The 13,020-nt window shown below is 42.5% G+C and overlaps 1 protein-coding gene across 2 annotated transcripts; it reads left to right on the top strand.

Annotated features, from left to right (window-relative positions):
* The first annotated feature begins 823 nt into the window (after positions 1-823).
* Positions 824-12,738, top strand: NXPE3 (neurexophilin and PC-esterase domain family member 3). Of its 2 annotated transcripts, none has more exons than XM_083174242.1 (6): positions 824-1,204; positions 2,718-2,889; positions 5,392-6,146; positions 8,094-8,167; positions 10,147-10,344; positions 11,768-12,738. In XM_083174242.1, exons 2-6 carry the CDS (start codon positions 2,821-2,823, stop codon positions 12,310-12,312), a joined length of 1,641 nt encoding a protein of 546 aa, XP_083030368.1. In that variant the 5' UTR covers positions 824-1,204; positions 2,718-2,820; the 3' UTR covers positions 12,313-12,738. The 2 variants fall into 2 exon arrangements, with proteins under 2 accessions (XP_083030368.1, XP_083030367.1); XM_083174241.1 differs by having other exon boundaries at positions 2,718-2,913.
* Positions 12,739-13,020: the final 282 nt, after the last annotated feature.

Below are 13,020 nucleotides of genomic sequence, written 5' to 3'. Positions count from 1 at the left end.
TGCCCTCAAAGAACATAAACAGTCATGAAATTACATTTAAGAAATGAAAAAAAAAAAAACAGTTTAACCTCAATATCCCTGGAACCAATTAACCCATATGGATCCAGCCTGGTATCAGATTGAAGGCCCAGCGATTTGGGTTCGACTGAGATCAACCTCGAGCTTCAGTGATGCCGAAAGGGAAACTGGCAGCCGTTGAACTGGGTGGGGGTCGGAATTAGCGGGTCCCATCTTATCCTAAAGGGAAAACGTTCCAGCTTTGCCTGGCAGTATCTCCGGTTCCCAGGGGGCTAGAGACACGGGGCTGGGCTCATTGGAAAGCCCCATCCTTCAGCTACAAAATTGGCTAATGGAACCACCCCCTAGATTCGCCTATGCTTCTGTTGTCTATGCATGTACAGACAAGGGACCAAATAGTTAACAAGGGATTGTAGTATTTAAGCGTTGCACACCTGTACATAACAAAGTCACACACCTGCAGCAAAAGACGCACACAGTGACAGTGCTGCCACTGACTCAGTATAAGCCCCCGTTACTTTTTATAAAGATTTTAATATGTTACACATAACATAATCACTGCATTTAATTATTATAATTATTAGAGTAAATGGGCAAGAAATGTTTCCATGCGTGACGATTTCTAGTAAACGCATTGAAATGTATCATCTAATAAATAACAAGCATCTGCCACTGAGAGCAGCGGAAGCCTTCACTGATGTTAGAAACAGTGTGGTATGTCACGTCAGACGGTCAGTCATTGTCCCTTGCAAATGTGCCACAGTGCCATCTCCTCCTCCTCCCTCCCTCCCTCTCCCGTGTCTGCTCCCCCGCCCCCCAGGCTGAGAGGGAGGAGGTGTCTCTTCTGTTCTGTCCCAGCCTGCCCTGGGGGCCTGGCGTGTGTATGCCCCGTTATAATGTGTATGCCACCGCCGCGCCTGACAGCACCCAAACGCCGCTTATTATTATCTTCGCCTTTCTGAGGCGCACCGGGCTGCTGTGTGTAAGCGAGGCGGCGGTGCTGCGGTGTGTGCAGGCCCATTGGAGACGGAGGAAGGTGCTGATAGTGAGGCGCACATCGGGGAGCACCAGCCATGCCACCTCCTGTCCCAGCAGCACTACTGGTGCACACACTCAGTGGAGACTCTGCTGCTGCTGGGCAATGGCGGTGGGGGCTGCAGCCTGCACCTGCTGATCTCTGGGATTGGTAAATACATGATTGCTCCTGCTTTCATTGCTATTGCTGTCTTGTTTTATTCCAATGAGTCTTTCTTGCAGTTACAGCTAGCGCAGCCTTTATTGTATACCATTCAGGTTCTGCAAGTGGTGAATCATTTCCTGTCTTCCCCAGGGCTTGACACTGGCACGTCCTTTGTGATGCTGGACCTGAATTTCTTGCTTTTGCAGATGTTCCTCTTAAATGAGTATTAGGGTGTTTCATTTGTTATTGTTATTTGGCAAAGTGCTTATTGTGAAGCTAGCCTACACCATTCCTACAGGATGGAAAGTGAAGACACAATTCTTCTGTATGGACAGTGGTGTAATGGGGGATTTGGAATGTAATCATTACCTAAAGAATAATTTACGAATAATAATACTGCTGCTGCTAAGATTTCACAAATTACAGGAAAAAGATATGCGGGCGGTATTAATTTAATCTTGGGTATAAAACAGCAGTTATGTGGCACAGTGGTTTGCATCACTGTGATAATAGGTTTGATTCCAATAGGGGCCTTATTTGTGTGGAGTTTGTATGTTCTTCTTGTGTTTGCATGGGTTTCTGCCGTGCACTCTGATACATTTTGTTACTACAATCTAAGCTATCAGTTATAGCATTCATACTTGGGGTGAGATGTACTAAGCCCTGAAAAGTGATAAAATGGAGAGTGATAAGCTACCAACTAATCAGATCCTACCTGTCATTTTTCAAACATAGCCTGTGACATGGCAGGTAGGAGCTGATTGGCTGGTGGGTTATCACTCTCCATTTTATCACTTTTCAAGCTTAGTACATCTGGCCCAATGTGAGGCAGAAATGCTATTCACTGCATTTGGCATATGAATCTAATGTCTGGTACACATCAGAATGATCCTGATTGTTAGCAGATGGTGCGATGGTTGCACGATCTGTTGGAGCACACAATCTGCTAACAATCTGCATCCGATCGGATCCCAATTTGATCTGAGTCTGTATCCAGTTGAATGGATCTTTTACAGATCCTACCTGCAGGATCTGTAAAACGACCAAACGACAGCGGGGGACGCGCATTGGATTGGAATCGGATCTAAACATGCAAAAGCATGCCCAATCTACATCCAATCGGTCAGAATTGGATCCAGATTGATGGGATTGAGTCCTAATCGTTCTGGTGTGTACTCTACATTAGCCATGAATATTAATAATTTTATGTTGATTAATTGAATTAAAAAAAAAAACACTGTGAATTAGGCAAAATGACTAGCTTGTAAATTAACCCTGAATGGCTTATGTGCGTAATGTGTATTTGTGTATTTTGGGCATAGTTGAAATCAGTGCTGGACTTAAACCCAGGAATCAGTTAGCCACGTGCTCCTCTGTGTTGCCGTTTTACACGTGTTTGTCCTCAAAACATTTTTGGTTGATTATACTTATGCTGGCACACAGCTTTTAGGTGCCATCTTTGTATAATATTTATGTTCTTATTGTTCCAAAATACTTTCTTACTGCTTTTCATTAACAGATTACAAGGCATTCGGGAGAAAAGTCTGGCTGGAACTATCATGACTGAGCCTGGCCATGTCCATCCTGCAATATGATATGGATGTGCGAGCGATTGCTGGAAAATGTGGTGCACCTTGTACATGTTCCAGATATGCTTCGTGCTGTTGTCGCTATTAGCTGTCCTGCTGCTGGTTAGTAACTTTCAACTGGTAGAGGTAAGAGGGAATATGAAGGGCTAGTTGAGGTTGTTTTAGATTTTGGCAAAATTGATAATATATTCAAATAGTTCAGCTTTGTGTCCCAAATTAGAAAATTATTTTTGTAATACATGTGCGGTATAGGTCTTTCAGTCAAGTTAAGGCAGGCATGTCCAAACTATGGCCCTTCAGATGTTGTGAAACTACACATCCCAGCATGCCTTGCCATAGTTTTAGCATTCCCTAATAGCAAAACTGTGGCAAGGCATGATGGGACTTGTAGTTTCAAAACAGCTGGAGGGCCATAGTTTGAACACGCCTGAGTTAAGGGAAGCAGTATGTGTTCTGGGTAATCCTCTTCCTAAAGCAGAATAACAGGGATAGTAAAATGCAGGCAGAGAACCTAATATCCTGTAACAGCATGCTCCCAATCACCAAACACACTATCTGCCTCAAAAACCTCTCCTGCCCCATACACTGTCTTCTGCCATCACTTCTCCCACCTCCAGTTCACCACTTGCCCCCCAACACTGTACCTACCTACACCTCCATGCAACCTTTTGAACCACATTTGGAAGCTTTGCTCAAGCATGAATAGCCTTAAAATCTGGACTGAAAAGGTGGCATTGGTACAATTCTTCCTTTTGCCTATTATCAGTCTCTTTGATCTTTGATCTCTGCTCACCTGTCTTATCACTTGGACACATTCTGTATTATATTGGTTGTTTGCATTTTCAGTTTGTTTTACAGGCAGCAGGATACGAGAGCCTCTTACTTTATCTCCTGTTATTTCTGGTGTACAAAATGCTGATATCACAGTACATGTAGATCTAATGCACGTCAATCTTTTTTATTTGTCAACCTTTGGTCTGTCGACCAATAGTGGTCAACATAATGACTGTTGACTTTATTTTACTGTCGACCCTGTGCCCCACACCCGGAATTGGCACATTACTGTCGACCCTGTGCCCCACACCCGGAATTGGCACATTTACCAGTTTCATAGACCTAAGCTCAGAAGAGCTTTCAGTTGCGACTTGGAGGGTGACTGGGGATCACAGGACTGTGTGGTCGGGGTGGGTGGAGTCTTTGCCACTACGGTCTGCAAAATACTTACAAGAATCCAAATCCTCCCATTGATATTTTGTATAAAATGTACTTGTCTAAGCTCATTCTGGTAAACCCATTCAACTTATTCCCCTCAACCCATCTCCTGCAGGAAAAGGTGTAGTTCTTACTGTTTTTATGGCTGTATCCTGGCTAGGAAAAAAACTATTGTTACCAAGCACACCAGCCTTATTAGGCTATATCCCTACTCTAAGGGATACATTTACTAAGTTCTATTGTAGATGGTATGTTGGCCATAGCAACCAATCAGATTATATTTATTACCTTTTAGAAGGTGGAAAATAATGACATAGAATTTGGTTCCTTTGGGCCACATCCCATCTTCAATAGAACTCCCATCTTAGTATATTTTACCCCTGAGTGATAATGGCCCATTTGCTATTGAATATTTGTGGCTAATTCCTGAAAACACCAGTTTTCAGGGGATTCCCCCCCCCTAAATGTATCACAGAGGGACCACAGCAAGAATCTCCAATACCTGCTGCGATCCCTCCTGCCCCACCCGCATCCCCCATAGCTTTCTATGAGGGATGCAGTACTGCCCAATGTATCGATATTGGTCAGCATCACATCAGGTCCTGGGGCTAACGCCATTTTAGCCCTTGGTCTGCAGACCGCACTGCCATCGGGGCAGTGGGGTTAGCCAGGGTTCAGATCCCCCTGGATCTGAACCCTGGAGCTTCTGTCCCTGCATCTGCAGGGGGACACATCCCGCCGATAGGATTGCATATTGCAATGCGATCTTGGGAGGTAGATCCCATCCAATTCACATTGCATATGCGATCCTATGGTCAATGGGCCCCTCAATCATTTAGCACATTGCAGCAACAGCAAGGAATGGGGGATTTGCAAACCCCCAAAGAATAAAACAAAAGCTACTCTACGGAAGAGCTAAATAAATTAACAATGAAATATAAGCTCATTTAATATAACATGATCTACACATTAAGCACATTTCAAGTTCATCAGCAGTAGCATGTACTATACAAATACTTCATATGCAGCATATAGTAGCCTATTCGGCAGTACGGATGGTGTGATGGTTTTCATTACTTCCTCACAGCACTGGGGTCATGGGTTCTATTCCCACCATGGTCCTAACTGTGCGGAGTTTGTATATTCTCTCTGTACTTGCGTGGGTTTCCTCCGGGTACTCCGGTTTCCGTCCTCAATCCAAAAATATACTGGTAGGTTATTTGGCTCCTAACAAGTGGAATATGTGTGCGCTATATAAGAAACTGTAAATAATAAATAAATATAGTAGTCAGGACATTTGTTTTTTTGGTTTATTTTTTGATAGTGTGAAGACATTTATTGTGCAATTGCTATACTGAACGCCTTTTTAAGACTTATTTATTTTTTTGGCAGCATATCAACCACAGGATTGGTCTGGAGCCAGAATGGTCCAACATGTATGGTGACACAACTCGTCTTCTGACACCAGTGAGACAAAAACACTTTTGTGATTATCATCATCAAACCCTGTCCCAGTCTGAGCATGAAGAGCAAAAATCCTTACTGAAGGCTCTGGAATGGCCCACGCCACCACGGGGCAAAGTCATTTTCCTAAGGAGCACAGATGCTGCACATAGCCACTTTGTGATCTTAAAGTCTGAGTCACGGTTTAAGGTGGGGGATGCAATGGAAGTTCTGGTCAGACTGCATGATTTTGAAGGTAATCCAAAGCAATATGGAGGAGACTACTTGCAAGCAAGGATTCACACTCCTTTGCTGAATGCTGGTGCAGTAGGAAAGGTGTTGGACCATAAGAATGGATTCTATAGTGTGTACTTCACTTTGCTTTGGCCAGGAAGCGTGACGGTCTCTGTGACTTTGGTTCACCCAAGTGAAGCGATCCAGGTCCTTCAACGTTTACGTGAACAGAAATCAGACAGAGTCTACTTTAAGAGTTTGTTCCGATCTGGTAACACTTTGGAAACCAAAATGTGTAATGTGTGTCTACCTGAGAAACTGCCTCTGTGTAACTTCACAGACCCGAAGACTGGAGAACCTTGGTTTTGCTACAAGCCTGACAAGTTACATTGCACACATCGAGTCAATCATGCTAAAGGAGGCTACTTGAAAAATCTTTTGACCTTCCAAGAAAACATGTTCTTTCAAAGGTACACTTAACTAAGGCTCTGATTTACATTCCACTGAACCACTAACACTATAAGCAATAATTGCATGCAAAAGAGACAAAGGTATGCAGATAAAGGGGCTAATTCAGCATGGATTCCTAATGTGGGGGAGCAAGCTGCCATCCAGATACAAAGAGAAAATGCCAATTGCTAAATTGCGAGAGGATCGCTAATCCACTCACAAATCCGGAAACATCAGAGTTTTTGTCCTCTGTGCAAATGTGAGTACTGTAGCTCTGCGTCTTCCACTGATCTGAGACTGGAAGCGGTCAGTGCTGATGTCACAGACCCTCCTCAAAATGCCTGGGCACGCCTACGTTTTTCCAACACTCACAGAAAACAGCAGGTTTCCACCCTCAAATGCTGGCTTCCTGTCAGTCAAACTGGGAAGGGATTGTGTTTATTATCCATACTCCTTTTTAGTTGCTAATTTCCCATGCGCAGTGCATAGTCGTTCGATAATCGCTCAATTCGCAAATTTGCTGATTAGCAACCCATGCTGAATTAGGTCCAGAATTGCAGAAATATAATTCTAGCGTGTTAGTAGAGGGTTGAGCTATGAGAGAGAGAGAGTAGGCGCTAGGCTGGTGTCAATCTTAGAAATAGAAGAATACTTCAGATGATAATTTAATTTATTCTTCTGATCTAATTTTTTCTTCTTTCATTTTGTGTGTTTTTTTTTTTTTTTTTTAATATAAATTCAGTTTACATTGAACGATAAGATTAAACGGGCATACACACGTAGAGATCTGTGCTAAGCCATTTTGCTAAGCAATTTTGCTGGTGTCAAGATCTCCCATGGGGAGCACATACACATGCAGAGATTTGTGCTAAGCAATTTTACTTAAGCAAAAAAAGTCAGGGTAATGGTTCAGAATGAGAGATTGTGATCAGTCTCTCTCATTCTGTACACACAGAGAGATTTGCAGTTATTTGCTAAGCAATTTGACTAGATTTTGACTGCATGCACTGACTTAGTTAGCAAGAGCTATTTAATCTCTCGGAGCATACACACAGAGAGATCTGTGCTTACTTTATAAGCAATCTAGTCAGATTGCTTAGAAAATAGCACAAATTTGCTCCGTGTGTACACCCCTTAAGGGTGGTTTCAGTTGGCACTTTTCTGGTTAGGAACTATTTTAAAAGAATTTTTTCCCAGAGGTGATTATTTTCATAACACACTTACACATATCAACATAGTGACGATATGTTTATCTGGGTTTCTTATGACATGAATTCATCTTATCAAGGTATCTTTTCGGAGGTGTACCGGTACTCACAGTTGAATCGACTATTTTACTCACACAGCAGTTTTTCTTTTCCCATAAAAATTTTAATTTTATTTGGATAAAATCAGATAATAAAAAAAAAAAAATAGAATAATTTCTTCAGAAACTAGTGATTTTGCTGAGAAGGGAGATGTTTTAGTTCTCAGGGGGCAGGCAGGCTTAATCACATTACTATATCCAGTATTATAATAGCTGCGTCCTACATTCCCCTTCTCTAGCTATCCTTGTATAGATAGACCCCAGATAGAATTGATTTGCATTCAGATGTTCCTGTGGACGGAGCAAATCATTATTAACCCTTTGTGTTCCAACATCTCTGTGAGAGATGTGCAAAATATCCGCTAAAAATGCCAGCGTCGCTCACATTTGTTATATAAATTCAAATAAAAAATATTATATTTCCTATATGTGGTAAACATTACAGGTCATTTTGATGAATTAAAATGTTTCTTTGGCAATTTTCACACCTATTTTGACAAATTCACAAATTCAAAGGGTTAAGCAGAGAACTTAGTTTACACTCTTTGTACTTGTGGTAAGCCCACCACCCATGTCATTTCACAGCTTTTATCTAAACTTTAAAAAATGTTTTTACATTTTTGCGGCTTATTTTTTTTCTTTTTTTCTTTCTTTCTTTAAGTGGTGTGAACATTAAAGTACCAGTCTTGCCAAGTGGCCCCGATACAGTGACTGTGCATCCTTGGAAAATTAAAGGTACATGAGTTTATTTTCAAAATGAATCAGTGGTTCTCAAGCCCAGCACCTTATTCATGCTTGTATTGAATTATGCTACCTCAAGAAATCAGCTGTGCAATTTTTTTATGATCAAAATTCACATGCAGCAGCGATCCCCTGCAGGCATGCAAATGGATGCTTAGCATTTGCAGCCTTGGGTGCGGGAGCAAAATCATTAGATGGTCATGGACCATTGAATGATTTCTCCAGCCCTCGTATATGTAAGACACCTCCTATGGTGTCTTACATTTGCGAGTGTCTTGTGCGGGAAGCGGGTGGGCTGCTGACGTCGGCTGCCCGCCCCCAGCACCCATGTCACGGCCCATCACCATGGTAACGCCTAGAGTTTTAATTGGAACGCCGATGAAACTCTGGGCATGACCCTTCACCACCGCGCAACGCTCCCCGCCCGCACTGCTAGCGTTTGCCGTGCCCGCTCACGCCCAGCATCTGCACATGTGCCTGCGCATGCGCAGATGCTGAACATCGCTCCCCTGTGCTTACATGGAGGGGAGCTTGTAAATCAGAATCACCCCCATAGAATAATGTGACATAATCCCTTTAGGAAATTGTAAAAGGGGTTACGTCTCATTGTTAAATGGGGCCCTTAGTTTGCTTCTCGGTACTTGTGTATTATCACGGCACCCACGAAATCGGCCGAAAATCAGCCGCAAATCGCATGGAAAAATAGGATACGATTTTGCGGCAGATTTTCGGCCGACTTTTCACTTTTTCCGTCCGATTTGCATCCTGTTCCATCATTGCACACCTTGCACACCCCCGATTTCCATCGTAGTGCATCGCATGCAATATAGTGGCATGTGATGCATGTGAAGCGATTCGATTTGTAACTGTACAATCACCCTGATGTTTGCTTACAATGTTAAATGCACCGCCATTGTTAACGCCACCCCCACTATCAACGCCAACCCGAAGCGTGGCGAGCGTAGCGAGCCCGCGTGGGGCGGCAGGACGCGTCCTCCAACCTTTTCATACCCCCACTATCCACGTCGGCGTGGAGTTGATTTTAGATAGTGTGGCGAGCGCAGCGAGCCACCGAGCCCGAAGCGTGGCGAGCGGACGCGGAATACATGTAAAGTAATCCGCGTCCGCTCGCCACGCTTCAGGCTCGGTGGCTCGCTGCGCTCGCCACACTATCTAAAATCAACTCCACGCTGACGTGGATAGTGGGGGTATGAAAAAGTCGGAGGACGCGTACCGCCGCCCCTCGCGGGCTCGCTGCGCTCACCACGCTTCGGGTTGATAGTGGGGGTGGCGTTAACAATGGAGGTGCATTTAACATTGCGAATCACATCGCATCACTTGCTGGCATGCGTTGCTATGCGATATTTAATTGTACAATCAGGGGCATTTTTTGCCGAAAATCATATCGCATACCATCGCATAGTACCTGGGGGTGTGCAAGGATGGAATAACATGCAAATCACCAGGAAATGGCCAAAAATCGGACGCAAAATCGCATCGCAGATCAAATCGGCCAAAAAAACGGCCGCAAATCGACCGATTAAATCGGATGCGATTTAGATGAAATCGGGCGCCGTGATAATACACAAGTATTTGCTTCTCTACAAGTAAATTAAATATGTAGAGTTATTTCAACTGCAGGTGCAATTTGAGTAGAGAGAGAAAAAAAATAAAAAACAACTGCCCACACGTCCTACAAAAAAGCCACTGGGAAATTGAAAGCTACTGGCAGTTCTGATGGAGCTGTCATTGTGGTACTGCAGTATGGCCGTCACACTGTGAGAGTGCTCTCTTACATTCCTAACACTGAACTGTTTGTTTTATAATGACTCTACTAAATAGAACTTCCCAACACTGACTGACTATGTACTGCTGACTAATTCCAACAGCTAAACATTTGCACAAAAAGGGCCTCAGCATGGAAATTGGACATGTGCAGGTTATTAATTGTTCTACTCTTTGTTGGTTTTTAGACAAACCTTTTCTCCACAGCTCCAAGTTTCTGCCGGCAGGTTATTATTACAGAAATCAGTGGATGTCTGGGAGATCCATTGTTTGGCAGTTTGACAAGCCCTCTGATATCACGGACTGTTTACAAGGGAAAGTGGTGCATTTGTTTGGTGATTCCACAATAAGGCAATGGTTTGAATATCTGACAGAATTTGTGCCAGGTAAAATTACCTTGTTATCTTTTATTGTGTTCCTTTTCATACTATTGAAATGAACAGCAAAATAAACTTTACATTGTAGTGCAGTGATGGGTGTAAAAACGAATATATAGGGCAATGGTTCTGTCTAAATCCACTTCTGTTTCTGTGTGACGTTAGTTGAGGGCGGAAGTTGTTAGATGCCCTCACAGAGTTTTTTACTCTCTCTGTAATTTACGTAGCTGAAGATGCTTTTCTTTTTATTGTTGCTGGATTGTACCCATGCGCGCTTGCCTTGCTCACCACGCTTCAGGCATAGTGATTTATATTCTCCCTCCAGGTATACGTGGACCCAGTGCATTATGGTAAAGTCAAGAAACAGATGTGGTTCTAGCCGCAACCATAGGTCGATATAGCCGAACAGAGACTTGATTTTGATGAAACCAGTAATATGGATGATGCCAAGGAATCCATAAATAAAAAACAGATGTCCTCATGTACATCTAGCCCCTTTTTCCCATTAACTCTGCGGCATGACTTGGTAGCACCAGGCTCTTTGTTGCGAACTGTTCCGATTACAATGAAGTGGATTTGACACGCGCAGCTTCTGTTGGTTAAAATGGTATGCAGCATGCCTATATTCTGTGTGCGTCAACAGCTATATCTGCATATAAAATGTTCTGGAAAAAACGAAAATTCTATTTCTTATGCAGATACAGTGGCAGTCACACACAGAACCTTATTTTGCTAAGTTCGGTGTTAGTCATATGTTATGTATAACGTGACTTGTATCGCTTGGAGGATAGATGAATGTGGACACATCTGTATGCTGCAGGTAAAGTGTTAGTATGGTCGCAGTTGTTGTACAGTTATCACACTTGGTTTCTTTAGTAATGATCTAGAACTCTGAGCACTGCGAAAGTATATGAAGACACAGCCGACTTTAAACATGAGATTAGACTATAAAGGGAGATGTATAAAGCCCATGGCAACCAATTAGCTGCTATGTATAATTTTATAGAATGTACTTTATAAATGTTCAAATCTAATTGGTTGCCATGGGCAACTTCTCTACTACTTCACTTCTCAACTCTTTACGCTGCTTCATATGTATATCCCTATATCTAAATTACTGACAATGCAGTTTACCTTAATCTAGAATAGGGTGTACATTTGCTAAAGCTTCTAAAAATTAAGAGGCGATGTTGCCTATAGCAACTAATTAGATTCTGTGTGTCATATTCTAGGATGCAATTGAGAAATGATCGTCAGAATCTGATTGGTTGCTATGAGCTTTAGTAAATTTACCCCTAAAGCTGATTGGTTCAAATCTTGCATGTAAATGCAATGTAATTAAAAATTGGTGTGATGTATCTATGCCTGAATTTAAGAAAATAATTTGATCATAAAACTAAAAAAGTAATTTACATTTTCTCTTCTATTCTAGAGCTTAAGCAATTTGACCTTGGAAGTCCTAAAAACGTTGGCCCATTCTTATCCATTGATGTGGATCATAATATAATGCTCAAATTCCGCTGCCATGGGCCTCCCATTCGCTTCTCAACAGTTTCCAGCAATGAGCTCCGCTACATAGCCAATGAACTGGATGGTATAGTTGGAGGACAAAACACTGTAATAGCCATAACCATCTGGTCTCACTTTAGCACCTTTCCAGTGGAGGTGTATATAAGACGCCTCAGGAATATACGAGCCGCTGTCCAGCGCCTACTGGAGCGCAGTCCTAACACTGCCATTATCATTCGTTCTGCCAATGTCCAGGAGCTTGGGCCTGAAGTGAGCCTTTTCAATAGTGATTGGTTCTCCTTACAGCTTGACACTGTAATGAGGTCGATGTTTGCAGGACTTCACATAAAAATTGTGGATGCCTGGGAGATGTCACTTGCACATCATCTCCCCCATGCTCTTCACCCCGATCGTGTTATTGTGAAGAATCAGATAGATGAGTTTTTGTCATTTGTATGCCCCAATTGAACGTCTCTTTTAGTGACTATATTTTATTTTTATAGAAGAGAGGTTCATTTGGATTGTGGTGTAGAAAGTCCCAAGGCCGTGTGTGCAGGGTAGCAATTAATTTCCTAACATTTGTCTCAGGTGTGGGAAGAAGCATTCACACGTAGACCTAGTATGAATAAGGGTTGCCCATGCAGACTAGCAAGTAAGCACCTATTTACCTGTTAGGAAGAGTAAGCGAACACTGATTATGATCATTTGTAGTAATAATGGGACTCATGAGAAATCTCTGATTTCTCAGCAGTGGTATCTGAACTTCAGGTTGACATTAATAAGATACCATAGTCAATAGGTTGTAATGGTCAAAATATTAACATGACAACGGTCGACACAGCTTAAGGTCGACAATATATTTTTCACAATTAAAAAAACAAAAACAAAAAAAAACATTTTTACGTTTTTCAAACTACCATCCATGTAGACTATGATAGGGAACGGTAATCTGTGCTGCGCACAGCGATAGTGGAGAGTGGCACCTTGCCCTAAGGATGGTGTGCAATGTGATCCATGCGATGGTGTGCGGTACATTAATTGTGGGTTCATGTGCTACAAGTTAAAAATTGTCACCCCAAAAACACGTCAATATTTTCACGTGTCGTGCAGTTCTACCTTTTTTGGGTCGACCTAGACACTCTCAAACTTTTTACTGTAGACCTAATGAACCAAATC

This window comes from Crinia signifera, chromosome 2 (genome assembly GCF_055691185.1).
Source record: "Crinia signifera chromosome 2, ASM5569118v1, whole genome shotgun sequence".
In the NCBI taxonomy this organism is placed as follows: domain Eukaryota; kingdom Metazoa; phylum Chordata; class Amphibia; order Anura; family Myobatrachidae; genus Crinia; species Crinia signifera.
Note: the sequence above shows the minus strand (reverse complement) of the source record. Positions and strands in the feature narration are given on the sequence as shown.

Excerpts from the sequence above, each read along its gene's own strand:
- NXPE3 (XM_083174241.1), top strand. The coding sequence starts at position 2,821 with ATGTGGTGCACCTTGTACATGTTCCAGATATGCTTCGTGCTGTTGTCG. Across the intron at positions 6,147-8,093 it reads GAAAACATGTTCTTTCAAAG|TGGTGTGAACATTAAAGTAC; the intron begins GTACACTTAACT and ends TCTTTCTTTAAG. Across the intron at positions 10,345-11,767 it reads TCTGACAGAATTTGTGCCAG|AGCTTAAGCAATTTGACCTT; the intron begins GTAAAATTACCT and ends CTTCTATTCTAG.